Consider the following 20,874-nt stretch of genomic DNA (forward strand, 5'->3'; position numbering starts at 1 on the left):
TGTGACCCCGGTTAGGTTAGTTTCCAGATGTGGCCACAAGATGGCACCCCAACCCACCAGGAATGTGAAGGCTCTGGGCCTGGGAGAGAGCATATGGCATGGGCCAACCTGGACCAAGGCCTGGGGGTTGGACTTAAGCCAGTTCCAGAGCCTAGCAGGACCAGATCTAAGGCCTGCAAATGCCAGGTGTGAGAACATAGGCCAAACTTGGCTTCAGGATTCCCTTCACTTTTTTCTTGTCTATACCCAGCCCCGGCTCGTCCTCCAGCCCCTCTCATCAGCCCCCTCCTCCAGCCTGAACAAGAGAAATTACAGAGCTGAGGTGCTATGATATAGGGCTTATTATTTTTCATATCCATCAGTAAAGAAACTGACGTATAGAGAATTGAATAACTTGCCCAAGGTCATAGTTTGTCAACGGTGGAGCTAGGATTTGAATACCGGTACCTGGGTTCCAGAGGTTTTGCTCTTGACCACTGAATAACACCACCCCACTGGTAGTTCACTGCTCCCCGCCCCTCAACAGCCAGTGATCCCAAAGAGCCTCCGGCACGGGGCCACAGCTTTCCTCTGCAAGGGAGGGGGCAAATGGCTGTGAATAAGGGGGATTGCTCACAAGTGGAAAGGGGTGAGGTCCTCAGCTGGGCTGAGGGTCTGTGGTTAGTGGTTGCTGGTAAGAAGCTACGCTCAGTTCAGCGATTCTCCCTCCCTACCCCATTTCTTTGGGGCTTTTCCCCTTTTTTTTTCTATGTTGCCCTCTTGATTTTTCTAGGCTTTCTGCAAATGCCAGCCTTCTTACAGTGTGAAGGGGAAGTGAGAGAAGGGACTTTTGTGTCCCTGTTTAGGATAGAGAAGGGGGAGATCCTTTGAGGCCTGGGGTGTCATCAAGGATGAAGGTGAGAATCCGAAAGTGGGAGAGCGTGGAGTACCTCATGGGCAGCTACCCTCTCCCACCTGGAAGGCTCCTCTCTCTGAGCCTTCTCTGCTTGCCTCGTAGGGGATTTTAGGTGCGTTAGATACACTTTCACACTCCCCCTCCCTCCAACCCTGGCCTGCCTCTTTTACTAGCCCTTCAGGGCCAGGCCTGACCAGGGCTCCTAATAACCCAACTTTACCCCTTCTAGGAGCCCTTGGCCTCTCTCTGCCTCTCCCTCTGCTTCTCCCCACCATCTGGGGCATGCTTCAGTTCCCCATTATGGCTCACCATGGGGTAGTGGCCTGAGTGGGCCCTACGCTGACTCCCCGAGAAACACTGGGTAAGTCTCCCTTTGACTCAGCTTGGGTTAAGGGCTCCGGACTCCTATGGCCTCTGACACTAGGATGCTAGGATCCTAGCCTCTCTCCTGGCCTTTCTCAAATCATCCAGCCCTTAATGAGGAGCTAGTGTACGCTGGGCCCTGTGGAGGAAGCAAGCAAGAAGGAGGCTTGGAGGAGCTGATGGTCATTTTTTACTGGGAAATGAAATAAGCTATAGTGAAGGTTAGGGAGCTGTACTCTGATCCATGTGGTCCTGCAGGAGAGGGAAGAGGTGGAACCCTGGGCCCCTATGGTTGGCAGAATCGCAGAGGGCTTCCTGGGGAGAAGAGGGACTAGACAACTGGCTGGAAGGAAGGGAAGGTTTGGCGAGGCCTCTGTCTTGTCTCTCCCCATCTTGATTTCTCCCAGGTGTGTGTGTGTGTGTGTGTGTGTGTGTGTGTGTGTGTGTGTGTGAGGGGACTCCATTTCTCTGTTTTATCACCTCCTTGGATTGGGGCAGAACTTTCTGAGAGAACTGTGTCCTGGGAATCTGAATTTGAGCCAAGCTGAGCTGCACTGGGTCTGGCTTCCTCATGGGTAGGGGACAGGGCTCACAATGGTCAGGGTGAGAGGGACACTGAAACACACTCTCATCCCTGTATTACTCTGAAATAATTGTATTGAAGGGGAAGAAGCCCCCATTTATAAGAAGAACACAGATCAATCTCTGGAGTGAGGAGGTGCCATCCTGGCCCCAGACTTCAGCTCTCTCTTTGCCTCTGCCCATCTCTGCCCCTGTTTCTGCCATAACTCTGCCTCTCTGTCTTTCCCCTTGTCCTTCTCCCACCCCTCATCTCTTGCTCTGCCCCTTGCCCCTCTCCAAACCTCTCCATTCCTCCAAACCTTTGCCCCAGCACACACAGATTTCACTGGGCCAAGCAAGTGAGGAGAGAGATGTCTGCTGCACAGCTTCATCCCCAGGCCCACAACCAGGTCTGTGGGTCAGTGTCGAGGGACAGCTGTCTGCGCAATTAGCAAGTGCCGACGGGTAAATAAGAGCCTCATGTCTTCTTAACTAAATAGCCCTTTGCCCAGGCAGCCTTGTGTTCGATTGGGCTGGGCTGGATCAATAAGTCTCTTTCCAAGTGCGGCCACCCCTGGAGCTGGGTCTGACCTCCCCAGCCTTGCCCAGACCCACCTGCCCACTTCCCTGACTGCCCGGAGCCCCTGGAGGGCAGGGTCTCTTGTGCCCCTGGGACAGAGCCTGGAACAAGTAAGGAGTGAAGGAGTGATTGCTCGATTGAGTAAACTGAGGCACCGCCAGCAAACGTGGTCCAGGAAGCCTCGGAGGCCCAAACTGCAACTCCCACCCCAGGATCAACTGCGAAGCCAGGAATCACAGCAGGGGTCTGCTCCTATCCAGCCCCCAGACACAGCATCAGCTTCCCATCCAGGGCAGCTGAAGCCCTACGGAGTAAGGGGGGCTGTCAACGTTCACGACCACTAGAGGCAGCTGCTTCTTCTGACCTCTAAGGACAGAATGCCCTTTTCACAAGGGATCCTCACCTAAGGATCCTGGGCTAGTGTGGGAGGATCAGTGAGCTGGGATCAGGATGGCAGAGCGTGTGACACTCATGGGAGACTAGAGTCAGCCTGGAGTTAAGAAGGGCCCGGGGTCAGAAAAGGGTTGAAAGGGGTTGATAGGGGTCCAAGATTATTGGGTTTTTAGTAGAGGGCTTAGAGGACAACACAACCTAGTACAGGTGTGTGCTGTGTATAGGGAAGCGCGGGGTGTGTTATTTTGGAATCCATGCAAGAGGGTACCTATGGAAGCGTCATGGGGGCTCCAGGTTCCCTGCAAAGGTCGGTATTGAACAGCTGCTTGGAGCGGTCAATACTGGTGCGGGTCGAGGTTTCTCTGAGAGCGGTCAGGGGCGTCTTGTTTCACTAGGGAATCAGACAGTCCCTAGTTTGGAAAGACAGGGGCGGGTACCGACGCCCTTCTCACCTCAGTCTGACCCTGGGGCGCGGGTTGAGACGTCTCCGGAGCCCCCGCCCACTGAGTGGTGCTCCCCGGGGGCGGAGCGTCGGCGGGTCCCCCGGAGGCGCAGGATCGGTGCCGGGCTGGCGCCCCCAGCGCCGGGGTTGAGGGAGGCCGGGCTCCGCGCGGGGCTGGGAGGGGGGCGCGGAATCAGGGCTTTTTAGGACCCAGCGCGGCACCTCCCTCCGGGGGCGAGTGCGGCTGCGCGCGCCGTGTGCCAGTGTCCGGAGAGCGGCGGTCTGGACGCGGACCGCGCGAGCGAGCAAGCGAGCCAGCTAGCCGAGCAGCAGCCCCGGCAGCAGCGGCGTCGCGGCGGCGGCGGCCGCTCCGCGCCTCGCCTCCCCGGCCTCACCAGCCTTGCCTCGCCGCGCCCGGACCCGCCACCCCCGCCTCCCCGGTCCGACCGCCGCGGCCCCCTCGCCTCGGCCGGCACAGCCAACAGCTTGCCACAAGCAGGGCGCAGAGGCACCGGAGTCAGTGCCCGCCGGCCCCGCAGACGGAGCCCAGCCCGGAGAACCCTTTCCCGGCTCCGCGGAGCTCCGCAACAGTCCCGGAGCTGTCCCTTCAGCACCGCCGCCGGAGTCGAGTCGGAGCGCAGCCCAGCGGAGAGCCCCAGGTCCAGCCGGAGCGCAGCGAGCGCAGCGCTCCGCAGCAGCAGCACGGAGCAGCAACCCTGGTGCCCCTGCCCAGGGGGCCCGCCATCTCCTCCGAGAGGCGGGGAGAAGGAGCGAGGAGGGCGGGCGGGCGGGCGCGCCCGCCGCCGGCGGGGAGCAGGCAGCCAGGCAAGGAGAGGGAGGGGGCCGGAGTCCGCCCTGCGCAGCCGGTCCACGCAGGGAGGAAGGCAGCGGGCATCCATCTCCCCCAGGCCGAGAGCGCGCTGCGGCGACCACCTCACAGCAGAGCGCGAATTTCCAGATTCCTTCTCCTCCCCTCCCCTCCCCCTTCCAGGGGCTGGTCTTTGACCGGCCCTGGAAGCAGCTGACCTTCCCCCCAAAAGCTTTGTGTCGATTTCTCCATTTTCCCGCTGAGATGGGGACGGGAGCCCGGCCCCCCCACCCTCTTTTCCCTCCTCCTGGGGCTCGCCGCTGAGCGTCGCCGCCCCCTTCCTCCCTTCCTCCCTTCCTCCTCCCTCTCTCCCTCCCTTCTTTCCTCCTCCGCAGCCGGACCAGCTCCCTCCCACATCTGGCGCCTAGAGACCCTGGGGATCCCGCGCACACGCCCTTGGACCAGCACCCGACAGAAAGCGCCCTGAGGGGCTTGAGTCGCTCTGGGGGTAGCCAGAGCCGAGGTCCTCTGTCCCCCCGACGGCTGGGGGGAGGGGGGAGGAGGTCGCGCGCCCCCCTCCCCGGCGCCAACTCCCCCTGGCGGCCGCTCCCATGGGTGTCGCTGGGCCGCGCCATGCCTAAGGAGGCGCCGCGATGGGCCAAGGGGACGAAAGCGAGCGCATCGTGATCAACGTGGGCGGCACGCGCCACCAGACGTACCGCTCGACGCTGCGCACGCTGCCCGGCACGCGGCTCGCCTGGCTGGCAGAGCCCGACGCCCACAGCCACTTCGATTATGACCCGCGCGCCGACGAGTTCTTTTTCGACCGCCACCCGGGCGTCTTCGCGCACATCCTGAACTACTACCGCACTGGCAAACTGCACTGCCCTGCCGACGTGTGCGGGCCACTCTACGAGGAGGAGCTGGCCTTCTGGGGCATCGACGAGACCGACGTGGAGCCCTGCTGCTGGATGACGTACCGCCAGCACCGCGACGCCGAGGAGGCGCTGGACAGCTTCGGCGGCGCGCCCCTGGACAACAGCGCCGACGACGCGGACGCCGACGGCCCCGGCGACTCAGGCGACGGCGAGGACGAGTTGGAGATGACCAAGCGCCTGGCACTCAGCGACTCCCCGGACGGCCGGCCCGGCGGCTTCTGGCGCCGCTGGCAGCCGCGCATCTGGGCGCTCTTCGAGGACCCCTACTCATCCCGCTACGCGCGGGTAAGTGACAACCTACCCATCTGAAGAGCGGGGCGGGGAAGTCAAGGTCCTCTGCTTCCCGAGGGCAGGGGTGGATGCGAAAACTGGTGCCTAGGGAGTCAGAAATGAAAGGGGGGTATTTGTGCGCGCGTGTAAGCGACAGAGTGACTCTCCTGAAGGGTGACTAGCTTTGTACATATGTAAAGTCTGTCTGTATTACAAATTTACTGTGTATGGGTGAGTACGAATGGGTGTGTTTGTGTGTATGAGTAGATTGTGTGTGTATATTTATGTAAGTGTGGTAGTGTATATTTGGGTGGGTATGGTATGTAGTGGGAATGAGTGAGCATGTGTGTGTGTTTGAGTGTGCAGGAGTGCCTGTGTGTGCATATTTGCATCTCTGCAGGTGTACAGGGTGAAAGTGTGAACTGTCCTTTAGATTTTGTTGTGGGGAGGGAAGCTGGAGCCCTTCCTCTCTCCCAGCTAAGGGCCACCTGGAACCAGCCAGGGCCCACAGAAGAGGGCTTGAGACCTGGTCTGCTGCCTGAGAGAGACCACCCCTCCCCAGGGAGCAGCTTCAGGCCATGGGGAGATGGCCAAGGGGGAACGTTTATGGCTAATTAATTGGTAGATAGTTGGGGAGGGGGATGTGATCCCTCTGAGACCTGCTCCTGGGAACAGAGCCTGTCCTTCTGCCTTGTCAAAAGGAGAGGTGCTTGAGGGGGCCACTGGGCTTCTGCCTATGCTTCCTCTCGGACCTGCCGGGGCAGAGAAGGGGTCTACGGGGGGATCTGCGAGGACAAGGTTTGTGAGAGGTGGGTGTGTCTTCATCAGCCACTCCCCTTTAGTGACAGCAACTTGTTGCCAGGGAGAAAGGGCACCCTGCTGCCGACCTTGGCCCCTCAGATGGCCTCTCTGACCACTTTGCTCAACTATAAAATGGGAGAGGGGGTCTGGTAAATTCTAAGGGTCCTTGCTGCTTTAATTGAGCCCCAAAGGGAGACACCAGTAGCAGCCATCTACGCTGGAAGACACGGCTTGCTTTTGCTGGGCTCTGTTCTCAGAGGCCTGAACCAAGCCTGTGGCATGAGGGGAGGGGTCAGTGTTGGGAATTTAAAGCAGAGCCTCTCCCCCATGTGTGAGCTACCCGCTAACCCCCTACCAGTCCAAACACTGCCTCTGCTGCCCCGCTCTCCTCCACTGCTCCACATCCCATGCCTCCTGCCCTCTGGAGCCCAGGGATGGAGGTTCGGGCAGGGGAGGGGGCAGGAGTGTCTGCCCAGCTGACTCCAGTGGGGAAAGGGGACTGGAGGGTGGGCACTGAAGTGTCCATGGCAGAGAAAGGCTGTGTGTAGGCACAGACCTGGTGGATGTGTTACTGAGATAAAACACTCAATGTTTTAGCATCTGAGGGAGGGGGCAGCAGGTCTTATATATTAAATCTTAGCTCAGATGTGCGTGTGTGTGTGTTTGGGGGAGCACAGTAATAGGGAGGGCGTTAAACCCCTTGTTTTGAGGACCCTGCCCAAGGTCACCTGGGGAGTTAGAGGCCAAGCAGGATTGGAACCCAAATCTCCTGGGACCCCATCCTCCACCGAGCTGGCCCCCAGCTCCCTGCCATCTCCAGAGTGGACTGAGACGCTCGGAGGTCTCCCCTCCCCTCCCCTCTCCTGACAGAGGCCACCAGAGCCAGGGGATTATGTAACTGGAGGCTATGGCTGAGCTGTGGGGAGGGGCAGGAGGAAGGGGACTGGGAGGTTGAACTGGCACATGTGGGGCGGGGGGGCATGCGGGGCAGAGGCCTGGGTTAGAGCAGCTGCCCATTCAGCCTGCATTTGACCTCGGACAGCATCTCACCACGACCACCACCCCTTTGGCCCCAGAAGCAGAGTAGGCCCAACTTCCATAGGGTCCTCTCAGCTTCCGGGCTCCCCAGCAAGAGGCTGGGTCCCCCCAGCCCTCTCCTTGGGCTCAGCTTTAGGGCTCTGGCCTGTGCCCCTGAGCTTCAGGATAGGCAGGGGTCACGTGGGGCACGTTCCAGCCCTCTGCCCTGTCCATCTCCTCCCACTGGCCGTTCCTCTGCTTTGAGGTGGCCGTCACCCCATGCAGATAAATGGGTTGGATAAATGGGGCCTTGTTGGTGTACGAAACCTTACGGAAACGTCCTGACTCTCTCCAGTGTCCACTGAAGAGCAGATTCTGAGGGAGAAGCTGGGCAGTAGGTTGGGGGGCGGAGGTGGCTTGGAAAGTATCGTCCCACAGCCTATCTGTGCCACCTTCCTTCCCCCGTAGGCACACAGGGCTGTTCTAGCTCCCTTGGGTGACAGATGAGGACACTGGGGCCTACCCAAGGGCACGCAGGAACTGAGGGCAGAGCCTGGATTAGAACCCGGGCTTCCCGCTGCATGCCCGGCTGGCCTAGCTGCATTGCGCTGCCTCTCTGCAGTGCGTCTGCGCAGAGCCCAGACGGCTGCCCGCCCGCCCTGCCCCCTCCGTCTCTGCTCCGCCACTGCTGTCACCTTTGTTTACCCCTCCCCGCGCGGGCCCCAAGCCGCCTCAGATTTGTGGGTGGGGATTTTAATGTTTATCCTGGATTCGAGACCAGAATCCTGTGTGTGACACTGTAGATGTGCGTGAAAGAAAAGCTGTATGTGTGAGAATCTGTGTAAGAGAGATTCTGTGTGGGTGTGAGAGGTTCTTCATGCGTGTGAGAAAGACCATATGAGTGAGAGTCTGGGAGTGTGTGTGTGTGTCTGTGTGTGTGTGTTGAGACTATGTGAGAGAGATTCTGTGAGTCTCTGTATCAGAGAGATTCTGTGTGAATGTGAGGGAGACAGATTCTGTGTGTTTTGAGAGATGGACTTCGTGTGTGAGAATGAGACTACGTGGGAGAGAGTGCGTATATGAGAGAGAGAGACTGTATGTGTAAGAGAGATGCCGTGTGTGTGTTTGAGTGAGGGGGGAGAGAGAGATTCTTGGGGTGTGCAAGAGCCTTGAGGTGAGCGTATTTCTGTGTGTGGCAGGCATGACACTGTGAGGCCTTGCACGTGAGGCTGTGTGCAGGAGCCCATCTGTGTGTGAGGCTGTGTGGGGTGAGGGCCCGATGTGTGACAGAGACCGTGTGTGGTGAGGGGTGTGTGAGACGGAAGCTGTGTGTGAGAACCTGGTGTCAGCGTGGCTGTGTGTGCTTGTATGTGAGAAGGCCCTGCATCGCCTGGGTGTGTGTGCCTTGAGGAAGATGAAACTCCAGACCAACCTCCTGCCTGCTGCCTCCATCTCCTGGGACTCCTGAGCTGCCTTAGTGAGCGGTTTTGCCCCCCGTTCCCCATCCTCAGTGGAAATACTGCTCTCGCTCAGGCCAGTTGTTGGTGCACAGGCCAGGCAGTGAGGCCACCCCTCTGCAGGCCTTAGCGGTGGCCCTGGGAGGTAGGGGCTACTTGGCTGGGGTGGAAGGTCCCATCTGAGCGCTTCAGGAGTGACTGTACTAGCTGCAGCCGCGGGTTCCCTGGCCCCTCTCTCCTCGGGTTTCCTGGGCCCCCAGCCCAAGGGGGTAAGGGGGGAGGAGGTGAGCCGGGACAGGATAGCCCAGCTTGTCTTCTGGGGTGAGGGGTGCTGTCCCAGACACAGAAGCAAAGGATGGTGATGACACTTTGCGGTAAGGGCTTGAAGGGGCGTCCTGGGACTATGTGAGGGAGAACTACCCCCAGGGGAGGTAACACTGGGACAAGCTTTGAGGGGCAAGTAGGAATTAGCCAGGCGATGGCAGGGGACGGCAGTGCTAGCACGCAAAGCTGTGGAGATGTGGGAGCAGCCCTGGCTTGAAACCTGCCCTCCTGTCTTCCCCGGGGACCAGCACGGGTCTGAGGCTCTTGGCTTTTATCTGTGGTTTTCATGTTGTCATCAGGAACATTGTTGTGTCAGGTCACACACCACCAATGGCAGTCCCTGCGCTGCAGGCCAGAGAGTATCTTGTGTGTGTGTGTGTGTGTTGATATCTGTCCCCCAAAGTCCCTTGACTTTCTAATGACAAAGAAGAGGCAATGGCCGCACGCTTGGGAAGCCCCTCCTCCACTACCCCATTGCTCAGCTCTCCTCTGATGCCAGGTCTCCGTCTCTCTGCCTTGTCCTCACCTTTTTGGGACCTGATGTAGTCCTCTCCCTCCTCAAATCCCTGGGAAGGAATCTCACCCGGAAGCTGGGATGCAGAGCCCAGCCAGAGACTTCTGGTTGTCCCTTGGGTCCCATCTGACACTGGGCTCTTGGCTTGGCTTGGCGTACAGAGGGAATGGGGACAGAGGTGCTATCAGGGACTTCCTAAGCATCTTGTCCCCCACCTCAGAGCCCACTCCCCCAGGTCAGGGCCCCACTTTGAGTCATGGTAACATGTGAAGGAGACCTATGAGCAGTGGAGAAGGGCTGGGTGTGTCCCCCTCCTGCCACCCCAAGTGCTCCCCACCACAGTGTGTCCCCCATTCAGTGTTTTTCTCCTTCCCACGATGCTTTTACAGGTGTCCTCGTGTCTTTGAATGGTACTCCAGCCCCCACCAGCTCCCCTCCCAGTAATGAAAATCACAAACCAAGTGTCTTCTAGTCAGAATCTTTCAGCCTCTTCGCCTCTAAAATGGGCATAATGATAGAACGTGTTCCAGAGGGTTGATGGCAAGAGTAACTGAGTTATCTGCATCTTGGCGGAGCGCCCCAAGCCGCAGGGCCTGGCATGCAGTAAGAGGTCAATAAACGTTGGCTGCTGTTGTTACTCCTTTTGGTTGGATTATCCTTTTACTTCATGACTCTCTCTAGACTCCATCCTTTGCCCTCTGTCTCCATGTCCACTGTCCTGGTTCCAGCCACCACTGTGTCCCTCAGGCCCACCTCTCCTGCAGCTTCCTGACTGCTCTCCCAGCTCCAGCCCCTGGCCCTTCCATTTCATCCTCCACCTGGCAACCACAGAGGGCTCTTCAACTCACAGATCTGTCAGCTCACCTCCTTGCCTGCTTAAAACCCTTTGGTGCTTCCCCGGCCCATAATGTAGCCCTCAGGCCCTGCCTGCCTCTCTAGGCTCCTCTGGCCTGGCTCTCTCCATCACTCACTGAGCTCCAGTCATCCTGGCCTCATTTCAGTTTCTTGCACATGCCGGGTCTCCCAGCCTCAGGGCCTTTGCATATGCTGTGCCCTCTGGAGCACTCTTTCCTCCTGGTTTGCCCCTCTTTATCCTTGACATCCCGCCTCAAACATCAGTCCCCTGGCAGTGCCTTCCTGGACCCCACAGGCTGGGTCCAGAACCAGAGTCCTTCCCTTCAGAGAAGTGATCTAGTTTGTAATAAAATGTTCATCAGCAGCCTTGCTTGATTCCAGTTTGTCTCCCACTCCAGAGTCTAAGCTTCTTACATACTCAGTGTAATAGGAGGTATTATTATGACACATGAGGAAGTTGAGGCCCATCCACCTCAACAGGATGAGGAGTGCTTTATCCAAGGTCACATGTGAACACGTTGCTTGGGGACTGGTTCAGAAACCCACGTCTCTAACTCCTGGCTCCGTGGCTGGGAACCCCATCCACCTAATGACACCTCAGAGAGTGTCTGGAGTCTGGCTCTCTGCGGGCAGGAGTCTGTACTCCCTAACTCTGGGCGTTCTGACACCTGCCAGAGCTTTGGAGGAGATTGGCTTGAGCCTCCCAGAGAGGGAGGCGTGTTTCCTCAGAGGTGGGGGAGGGGGGCTGGTGGGGGCTCTTTCCAGGGCCCGCTGCCTGGACCAGGGATCTCGGGGCCTCCCAAGGCAGCTGAATATAGTTATATGGCTATTCTGAGCAGTCTCATGACCAGTGTATTTGCTCTGGACCAAAAGGTCAAGCCGCTGTCTCCCATCAGCCCTCGGGCCAGCCTGGCCACACCCCTGGCCTGCGCGTCCCATCCCTGGGTGCAGGCTCCAGGGAAAGGGGGGCCTGAGAGGCTCCATGGACAGTTAGATGCCTGGTCCTAGTTCAGGGGAACCACTTGTGTGGGAGGGACCACCTTTCACATGCACAGGACTGTTGGGTACTCCCAGGCCACCTCTAGCCACTGCCCTCATCCGGTGGAGGAGGAAGAGGCTCAGAGCGGGGAAGACACTTGCCTAAGACCACGTAGCCCATCAGCGAGGCTTGAACTCACACCCCAAGCCTCTTGGCCCAGGGCCTGGCCGTTTGCGTTTCTTTGGGCTCTCAGTTTTAACAGAATATCAAATCCTACCTGGGCACACTGTTCTCCTTACTTACACCTCTGATTTCCTCCCTTGAGTGAGGGAGAATCTGCAGTTACCTGCCCTCCCACCTCCCTTCCCCACTCCCCTCCCAGGGCTCAGTACAGCTGGTCAAGACCTCCCTCAGCCATTCAACCCAGACTTGGTCCAAATCCTGTTATCATCCCCCAAGCAGGATTTTCCGGAAGCCCCTTCCTTTCTTGAGTCACAGTACTAATGGCCGCTGTTTACTAAAGCACTTACTATGTGTCAGACAGCCTTAAGGGTTTGATGTACATGTTCTCACTTAATTCTCATACAAACTCCCATGGAACTGTATCATTATTATCACACCAATGCCACAGATGAGGCTGCTGGGGCTCAGAGAGGTTAAGTAAGGTTTCCAAGGTCACTTAGCTCACGAGTGGTGGAGCAGCGTTCAACTGTGGGTCTGCCTGACCCCGGAGCCCTGTCCATAACCACTAGTCAGTTCTGCCTCCTGTCACTGTTGCAGGGATGCTGGGGTGTGTGGCTTACTGTGGCTCAGACTCGGCTTTCCTTCTGGGTCCCGTCCTCCCTCACCAAACACTCTTTCCCAAAAACCTGTCTGGGAATCCTGCTCAGAGAGTTCTAGCCCCTGAACCATGGCAGGTGAGGGTCCAGCCTGGTGGGGTAAGAGGGTGCTCTGGGAGCCCCCAAGAAGAGGGTTTTCAGAAGGGGCCTCTACTGCCCCCACCAGCCGTGCAGGCAAACAGCAGGGGGCTTGGGAGGATCAGAAGTTAACATGCAAGAGGTGACGCACGGTGAGCATGCTGGCTCCTCAGCTCGGCATTCAAGGCCTTCTGCTCTGGAAGCTGGCCGTGCGTCCCGCTGCTCCCTTCTGCCAGGCTCCCCGCTGGCCTCCTCATCTTCAGCCCTCATTCCAGCCTCTAGCTTTTTGCTCATCCATTCCCTCTCTCAGTGTCCTTTCTAGTTTTGCTGAACATGGAAGCCCATCCCCCGAGGTCCCTAAGGCTTAGCCTGGCTGCTCCTGCCCTCACTGACCTCCTCTGGGAGTGAGGGGTCTGGGTTGGACAGGAAGTCCCCAGGCTTGCATGATTCCAGCTGGAGGTCAGTGGGTCAGCTCTGGGGGCCTGTGGCTGGGGACAGGCAGGCCCTCAGGCTTAGCACCCACCCAGGGACATGGAGAGATGAGGCCACAGACAAGACCCCAGTCGTAAGTATCAGGCAACTACACCAGAGCAAGATCTGTACCCAGGCCATTAAGCCAACCAGGCTTCCGTAGGCAAGTTCCATCGCCCCTTCAGGCTGCAGTTTCTCTCCCTGTGAAAGACAGAGGACCTTCTAAATGACCACCAAGTCCCTTCTCCAGTCTGACACTCCAGGAGTTTAAGAATTCCAGGCTTCAGCTTCCCGGAGGCGCTGTGGGAGCCAGGTTAGGCCTTCCCTATTTCTCCTTCCACATCCTCTCCAGGGCACATGCGAGCTCTCCCGGTACCAAGCGGGCAGGAGCCCAGGGATGGGGGTCTCAGAAGCTTCCTCCGACATTCGTTCAGGCTCCCTCAGCCTGCTCTCATTCCTTCATTTAAGACATAGTAATCCCATCCTGCCAGGGGTCGCCACGGACGCGGGGCCCCTGTGAGCCGTCAGACATGTAGACTCATCCAGCCCTCTCGTGGCACAGCCCCGGGGGTACCACCTCTTTACAGTATGCTGGCTCAGGCCCAGGGGGTGGCACATGCCACCCTCTTCTCCAGGCCCTTCTTTTGGCTGGCTGCCCTCCAGGAGCTGCAGAAAGGTGCACTCAGAGACGAGAGGCTATGCCAGGCGGTAGGGGCTGGAGCAGAGTGCGGGGTCCAGCTCCACTGGTGTAGGGGCGCTGGCTGCAGAGAGGGGGGCAGTGAGCTGCTGCCGTGCCGGATGGGCCGGGGCCGGGGTAGGGCTGTTTGTAATCGTTGCTATGGGGGCTGCAGGGGTGTTTGCTGGAGGACTCCCACCCATGGGTGACTCTCAGTTTACCTCGGATGCTTCAAAAGGTCAGGCTCCTGGGCTCTGTCCATGGAGAATTTGACTCTTAGATCTGGGAGGAGGTGGTCAGGATGCTTACTCCACTCCCCGGAGAAGCTGATACTCAGAGAGGGAGGACCTGCTGCAGGGTCTGGGACGTGGGGGCTCTTGCTACTCAGTGAGGTCCTCTGACCAACAGCATCCACGTCACCTGGGCACTTGTTAGAAATGAAGAGTTTTGGGCCCCAGCCCCCACCCCCAGATCTCCTGATTCAGAATCTGCATTTTAACCAGATCCCCAGATGAATCATACGCGCATCAGATTCCGAGAAGTGCTGAGGCAGGAAACGGCTCCCAGTGGAGGGGAAGTATCAGGACACAGAGAGGCCTGGAGGGACGCATGCGGGTGGACGGAGCTTCACGGGTCAAGACATTGATCTTTCCTCACGCCCAAGACATTGACATCAGGGCGATGTGCCTGGGGGGTGATGCCCCAGCTCAGTAAATGACAGCCGCATCCATCTGGGTGCTCAGACCAAAAACGACACCATCCTTGACTCCGCTCTTTTTCTCACACATCAGCAAATCCTGTCGTCTCTCGGACCCACATCACCTCCACTGCTACCTTCCCGGCTGAAGCCGCCATCTTCTCTCCCCTGGATCACTGTGAACCGTCCCCCCTGCTTCTGCCCTTGCCCACGCCTTCTGCACAGGGTAGCCAGGGCCCTCCTGGTAAAACACTCGTCAGATCTGGTCACCACTGGGCTCTGCTCGTTCTGACTTCTGGTCTCACGGGGGAGAAGCCCCGGTCCCTGCGAGGGTTATAAGGCTCCACACGAGCTGCCCGCACCCCACCTCCCCCTCTGCTCTCCTGCCGCTCTCCTACTCAGCTCATTCTGGCCTCCTTGGTTTTCCGCTGGCACCGTGCTTCTGCTTCTGCCTCAGGACCTGTCCTCTTGCCCTGCTTTCCACCTGGAGCCTTTCCCCTCACTATTTACTCCCTCGCCTCCTTCAGGCCTGGACTCTGACGTCATCCTCTCGGATTGCACCCTTGCATTCCCTTCCCCCATTTTGTGCTTTCCCGTTTCCTCCTTGGCATTTAACACCATCGAACCATATTCTACTCATTTACCTTGTTTATTGTCTCTTTCCCTCACTAGAATATAAGCTCCAAGAGGGCAGGGACTTTTGTCTCTTTTACCTGCTGTTCTGTGCTTGGCACCTAGAACAGGGCCTGGCACATAGTGGATGCTAAATACGTAATCGCTGAGAGAATGGATAAGGAGGCCAGAGTTCAAGACCTAGGTCAGACATCGGCATGACGCCTTTGAGCCTGTTACTGGCTGTCCTACCCTTCTTTGCCTCACCTGGGAACACAATTCCTCCATCCCCCCGAGCCTGGAGCAGTGATGGAGAGGCAGAGGCTGAGGCAGTGATAGGAGAGCTGTAGTGCTCTCATCAGGACGTGGGGGGCAAACCGCAGTCAGGGCAGTGTCCCACTTGCTGCTGTCACCACCCAGGGCCAGATGAGGCTCTTCACATCCTGGCCCTTCCATCTCTCCAAACTCCTGCTTCACTCTGCATCGACCCAACCACTACCCACAACCAGAGCTCAGAGGCTGAGAAACTATTTCCAAAAACCGGGACGCACAGCTCTTAGGATGGTGACGTTGCAGGGACACCGAGTTCCCAGGTACACTTCGTCCAGCCTAATGCCCACGTCTGACTTCCCTTGGGACTCTGTTTCTCCTGAAGGCCAGCTAGGTTCTTTTCCTCCCTCTCCCTCTCCCTCCCCAACTCCTTCTCCGTCCACCCCCTTCCCTCCCCTTTCCCCTGTCATTATTCCTTTTCCTCTGTCAGCTGTGTTTGTGGGAAGTTCTAGGCATTAGTTAGTGGTTTTCAATACAGACTCTTCCCCTCGAAGGCCTAGGATGCTTTTTGTCCCAAATCCCCCTGCTTAAAGCCTCAGTCACGTGCTCAGTAGAAAGTGCATGAGCTTTAGGGCCGGTCCCCACTTCTTGGCTACCTGATGTTGGCAACATGCCCTGGAGCCCCATTATCTCCTAAGAGTATGGCCTCTCGAGCCAGGAGGCCTGCACTGGAATCCCGGCCCCACTTCCACTTCCCAGCTGTGTGACCTTGGACAAGTTCCCTAACCTGTCTGTGCCTCAAGAGAGGGATATTAATAGCACCTGACTCACAGGGAAGTTGGGAGGATTGAATGTGTTAAGCACTTAGCCCAGAACCCGAAACATAAGTGCTTAATTATCGTGGGTTCCATTATTGTCTTTTTAACAGCGCTTGGCTTTAGAAGAGCCAAGCCCTCACCTGTTCACCACCTGCTTCCTTTTTTCAGCAACTGACTCTCCCTTCAAATACCTCTCTAGGGATCACCTCACCTACTTGGCCCCGGGGGCCACTTCTTCCAGAATCTGTCTCCCAGGGACCAGATTTCAGTGGCCATCCTGGAAGGCAGGCCTGGATTCTCTCTTGGTCCTGCCATGAGTCTGCTGTGTGTCATGGGCAGGTCATAGCCCTCTTCAGAGGGCTCAGTCACCCCATCTGTTGTCTTGGGCCACTCTGCCTCCCTCCCCAGGTGTCAGGGGAATGAGAGAGATGGATGATGGAACTTCCACCTGCGGGGGGAGGAGGAAGGAGGGCCATTGACATTAGGCTCTGATCGGGAGCCAAGCCCAGGGACCTGAGATGCTGACAAGTGTGCCCGTGTGGTGGGGCTGGTGGGCAAGAGCCGTGCATCACAGCTCAGGGCGTTGAGATGTCTCCTCTTTACAGGGGATGCTCAGGCACAGGGAGCAGTGGCAGCGGGGGCCAGGCAGACCCCAGGAGCCTGGGGGCTAAGGCCTGGGGCTCCTGTTGGCGCCACTGGACAGTACCCGTTCTGAGGCTGGGCTGCCCCGCCAGGCCAACGCCAGGCTGGGTGGGGATAAGCTAATAGTAGCTGGGGCAGCCCCACACAGCTGAGCTCAGGGGGCCTCAGGAGCTAGCCTCACTGGGCCCAGGCTCTGATGCTGCTTCGGTCCGGGCCACAGCAGCCAGAGGAAGCTCACTCAAGCCTGTGCAGGGCCTCGGATGCCCCTTCCGCCCTGGCTCAACCCAGACCCTTCCCCTGCCAGCCTGGCAACCCTATTCCTGCTCTACTTTGGCTCCTGCCTGTGAGCCCCTGGCCCACTGCCTGTGATGCGCCCGCCCACCACTTCCTTCCTTCCCCATCCACAGTGCAGGAAGGGACTGCTCTCCCTATATCCCTACTATACACATAAAGACAGTCTATGTAGTTCCCCTGTCAGGGGCTGCTGTTAGCACTCATTCATTCATTCCATAAATATTTATTGAGCACCTACTTACTAGGTTGCTGGCACTGCTCTAGAAGCTGGGAGTAGAGCAAAGAATGAAACAGTCAAAAATCCCTGTCCTCAAGAAACTTACATTCTCACGCAGGGAGAATAAAAAGAAACAAATGGATACATGGACTATACCCTGTGTCAGATGGTGAGGACAGCTTTGGAGATATAAAGTGGAGGGAAGACACAGGAAGTGCCGGAGGTGGCAACTTAACTCATGTGGCAGGGAAAGCCTCCCTGAGCAGGTGACACTTCAGCAAAGACTTGCAGGCGGAGAGGGAAGGAGACGTGTGACATCCGGGGAACAGGGCGAACAGGACATGCAAAAGTCCTGAGCGGGTGTGTGCCTGGGGCTCAAGCACAGAGGGAGGCCAGTGTCCTGGGCTGGGCTCAGAGAGCCAGGCGACAGCGGGAGGTCAGAAAGAGCAGAGCTCCCCACAGCCCCCTTGGGCCCCCGACAGCGGGTACCGCCTGTGTGTACCCTCCCAGCTCTCAGCCGCGCTCACGCCTGCACTGCCGTCCCCTCCCCTCTCATGGCCACAGGGGCTGCACAGTCTGGACCTCCAGGGAGCCGGGCCTCAGGGAAGGTCTCCTGCCTCACCACAATCCAGGGCCTCCGTCCTCCTCTCCCTAAAGGCCAGCTGTGCCCAGGGGGAGACGCTGGGGCCACACAGGGCTGCCACCAGGCTGGGGTGAGCTGCTCTCTGAGGGGGTGTGGGGCTGGAGGGAGACTGGTGAGGGAGCCAGTGGTGAGGGGCCCTTCCAGGCAAAGGTCCTGTCGGCAGTTTCTGGTGGCAGAGCCCTCGCTCCGGGTGCGCCGATAGACGTGGTTAGTGTGGTGGTGACAGGCCAGACCGGAGCCAGACTGCGGGGCTCCGACTGCCAGGGTCCAAACCTGACTCCGCCGGCCGTGAGCCCTGTGACCTCGTAGGCCTCGGCCACCTCGGCTGTAAAGCGTGCTCTGCAGACGCTGGCCTCACCCGCCCGGGGGCTTCTGAGAACAGGGACCTGACGGCTCCGAAGACGGTTGCTGTAACGGTGGGTGGAGGCTTCGGTGGTTCCCCGGGGCCCTTCTCTGCCCATGCAGGTGGTAGACCGGGGAAGTGGGACTCCCTTGGGCCTTGTCACCAGGGCGGGACTGAATGTATGTCAGACCAAGCCTCCCGCCAGGGCCACCATCTTAGCACTTAATGTTTTATGTTCAACCTCAGGGGCTCTCTGAGCAGCTGAGAGGAACACAGTCACCCGCTGGGTCACCTGGAGGCAGCCAGCGCCCTGGGCCGAGGGCAGGGCTCTTGGAAGCGCATGGGGCTGTCATCTGCTAAGGGCCAGCCCCGGGGCAGTGTGTTTCTCTTCGTGTTGCCATGGATGCTCCTAACTTGGCCCCTGACCAGCCCACACCCCTGGAGCATGGCCCTTGTCCTTCTGGGTCTTAGCACCCTCATCTACAACGCGTACATAAGGGCATCACCTGCTTCTCAGGGATGCCGGGAGAATCCACTCAGACCAGAGGCAGAAGGGTAGTTTGTGAGAGAGAAAATATGGTTCAGAACAAGGCTGTATGTGGGAGGAGACCAGACAGATCCCAAGGGCAGAGGGAACGTGAGGAGGGGACAGGGTAGAGGCGAGAGCACAGGCCTTGGCCATGGCCAGGCCAGGGTTTTGGTGTCCCCTGCCTTAGGGTGGGCTCGGGCAGGTGGCATCTGGCTGAGCCATTTCCTCCTGTGAAATGGGGAAGAGTCCCAGAGGGGCAGAGCCCCCAGCACAGAGCCTAGCACATGGGAGGCACTTAGCAGGTGTTGGAGCTGGCTGCCTGGGGCACATCAAACCTGGTCCTGGGTTCAGATTCCCCGGGGGAGCTGGTATAAGGAGGCCCTGGCTGAGCCACAGAGACAGGGAGGCAGGCCATGGAAGCCTCATCTGGTAGCCCCATAACATCGGGGCCACGAGCCGCTGTCACCAATGATATATTTAATGACACAAAGATCAGAAATGCCAGCTGCTGGCTTCCCTTCTAGGCGGCAGGAATCGTGTCTCCCGAGGCCTGGGGGTCACCAAGAAGATATTTTTTCCCTGACTGGCAGTCTGGGGATCTGAGTAAACGCCTCGGAGTAAGAAATCACTGTGGTTTGTACTGACTTGACGTGTCTTTCCACTTTCATGGCTCTTCGCAGACCCTGTTGTGCTAGCCTAGGAAATCCCATCCATCCTCTCTTTGCAGACTGCCCACCCTTGGCCTCCAGGCACACCAGCCACTCCCCCAGGATATGCCCTAGCTCCCCTGCCTCCTGCCTTGGCTTGGTGTTCACTCCACCAAGAATGCCCTTTCTTCCACCTCTGCAGAGCTAAGATGGATCCATCCTTCAAGGCCAGCTTGGAACAGGCTTCCCCTCTGGAGCCTTTCCTGATTCCCCTCCTGAACAGTCTGCTCTCCCAAAGAACTTTTCCTGCCCTTGACCCCGCTACCCTATTGCGGTGACATGTCTCCCCAACCCAGCTGCAGCTTCCTAGAGGACAAGGACCACCTTAAGAAATGACAGTGCCTGTTATATAATATGGAATCAATAAATCTTTGCTAAAACAATGTACCTCACAACAGCCCTGTGAGGTAGAAGGATTAGATATTATCCCTGTTTTATTGAGGAAGGGAAACATGGCCAGGTCTTCTTGGGGAAAGTAAGAAGGTAAGCTAGAGCAGTGCTCGTGTTCCTTCCTGTGCTCTTATGTTTAGGTTCCATGGTCAAGAATGAGGTAGTTGGATGGACAGATGGGTGATGGACAAGTGGATGAAAGAATGGATAAAATGATGGGTGCGTGGGTGGATACGGATGAATGGATGGGAGGAAGGATGTATGAAGGGATACCCAGCTGGGTGGGTAGGTTGGCGAATGAGTGAACAAATGGATGGATGTGAGGGTAGATGGATAAATTTCTAGTCTCTTGGCTTCAAGGCAGGAGGGGAAGTCCTACCTCTCACTAAATGAAAACATCCTAGCGGATGGGGTTTGGAAGCTGAGGACTTCAGGGTGGAAGGCAGGATGGAGCCACCCAGCCCATGTGTGGGTTTGCTGGATGTGAGGATGGTTTGTGGAGTGAGGGAGCTGAGAGCTGGGGGCAGGGACTGACCTGAGGGACTGGCTCAATCTCAAAGGTGAGAGGCTCTGATGGAGCAGACCCAGGACAGGCTGGAAAGAAGTTACAGGCAGAGCCATGTGACAGGGAGGACCTCAGGGCCCGGAGTTTTCCAGACTACCTGCGGCCACTGGAGGGCAGGCAGTGAGTGGGGGATTGGCCTCTGAACCCCAGGCCGCACTGAGCATAGCTGTGATTTCAGTCTGTTCTGGGGTGGGGAGGCCACTGTTCCTCCTCAGGTCCCCAGCCTTGGCGAGCAAGCCCCCCTGATGGCTCTGGCAGGACGTGCTCAGCCCCTTGGCTGAGGAGGGGCCCCTCCTGAGGCCCTGGATGGCCCTTGCTCAGGTATACTGAGGTCCATGATCACCCAGCTGCTTTTTTGCATCAATTCCCGAACTCTAGACGTGAGCTCCAAGACTTTCGTTCTAATTGCCTAGCAAGGGCCAGTCAAGGGCCCACAGACACAGGGGGCCAAGAGTTGAGCTTGGCAGGGCCTAGTGGCTTAGCTGGGAGCTAGCTGGGAGCAGACTCTTCCAGCCGGAGCTAAGGCTCTCCCTTTGCACAAGGCACAGTGCTGAGCACTCCAGGCCCCCTCCCCAAGCCCGGCTCTAGTGTTCCCCAGCACCGGGCTGCACCCCACCCCCATCCACCATGCACGCGCGCGTGCACACACACACACTGGCCCCCGGTGATCTCCCTGGGAAACCAGGTCCTGACGAGAGTGCCTGGTGCGCTGCTAAGGGCTCATTACAGTCACAGCTGCAGCTCCAGTACACACAAGACCAAGACAACAATGGAGGGAGAGTCTATCCATAAAACAGCTCTGCATGCAAACACACAAACATCCGCACACGCATGCTCCCCACACGGATGCACACTGATGGCCTCGGACACTCATGAACCCCAAATT

General features: G+C 58.0%; 1 protein-coding gene across 1 annotated transcript in view; it reads left to right on the forward strand.

Moving 5' to 3' along the window:
• The first annotated feature begins 3,522 nt into the window (after positions 1–3,522).
• Positions 3,523–20,874, forward strand: part of KCNC1 (potassium voltage-gated channel subfamily C member 1) — a 44,590-nt gene continuing 27,238 nt past the window's right edge. The window contains exon 1 of the mRNA XM_032641945.1: positions 3,523–5,265. Coding sequence (XP_032497836.1) covers positions 4,696–5,265 — 570 coding nt within the window. The 5' untranslated portion in view covers positions 3,523–4,695. The remainder of the gene's footprint in view (positions 5,266–20,874) is intronic.

Source organism: Phocoena sinus, chromosome 8 (genome assembly GCF_008692025.1).
Source record: "Phocoena sinus isolate mPhoSin1 chromosome 8, mPhoSin1.pri, whole genome shotgun sequence".
NCBI lineage: Eukaryota > Metazoa > Chordata > Mammalia > Artiodactyla > Phocoenidae > Phocoena > Phocoena sinus.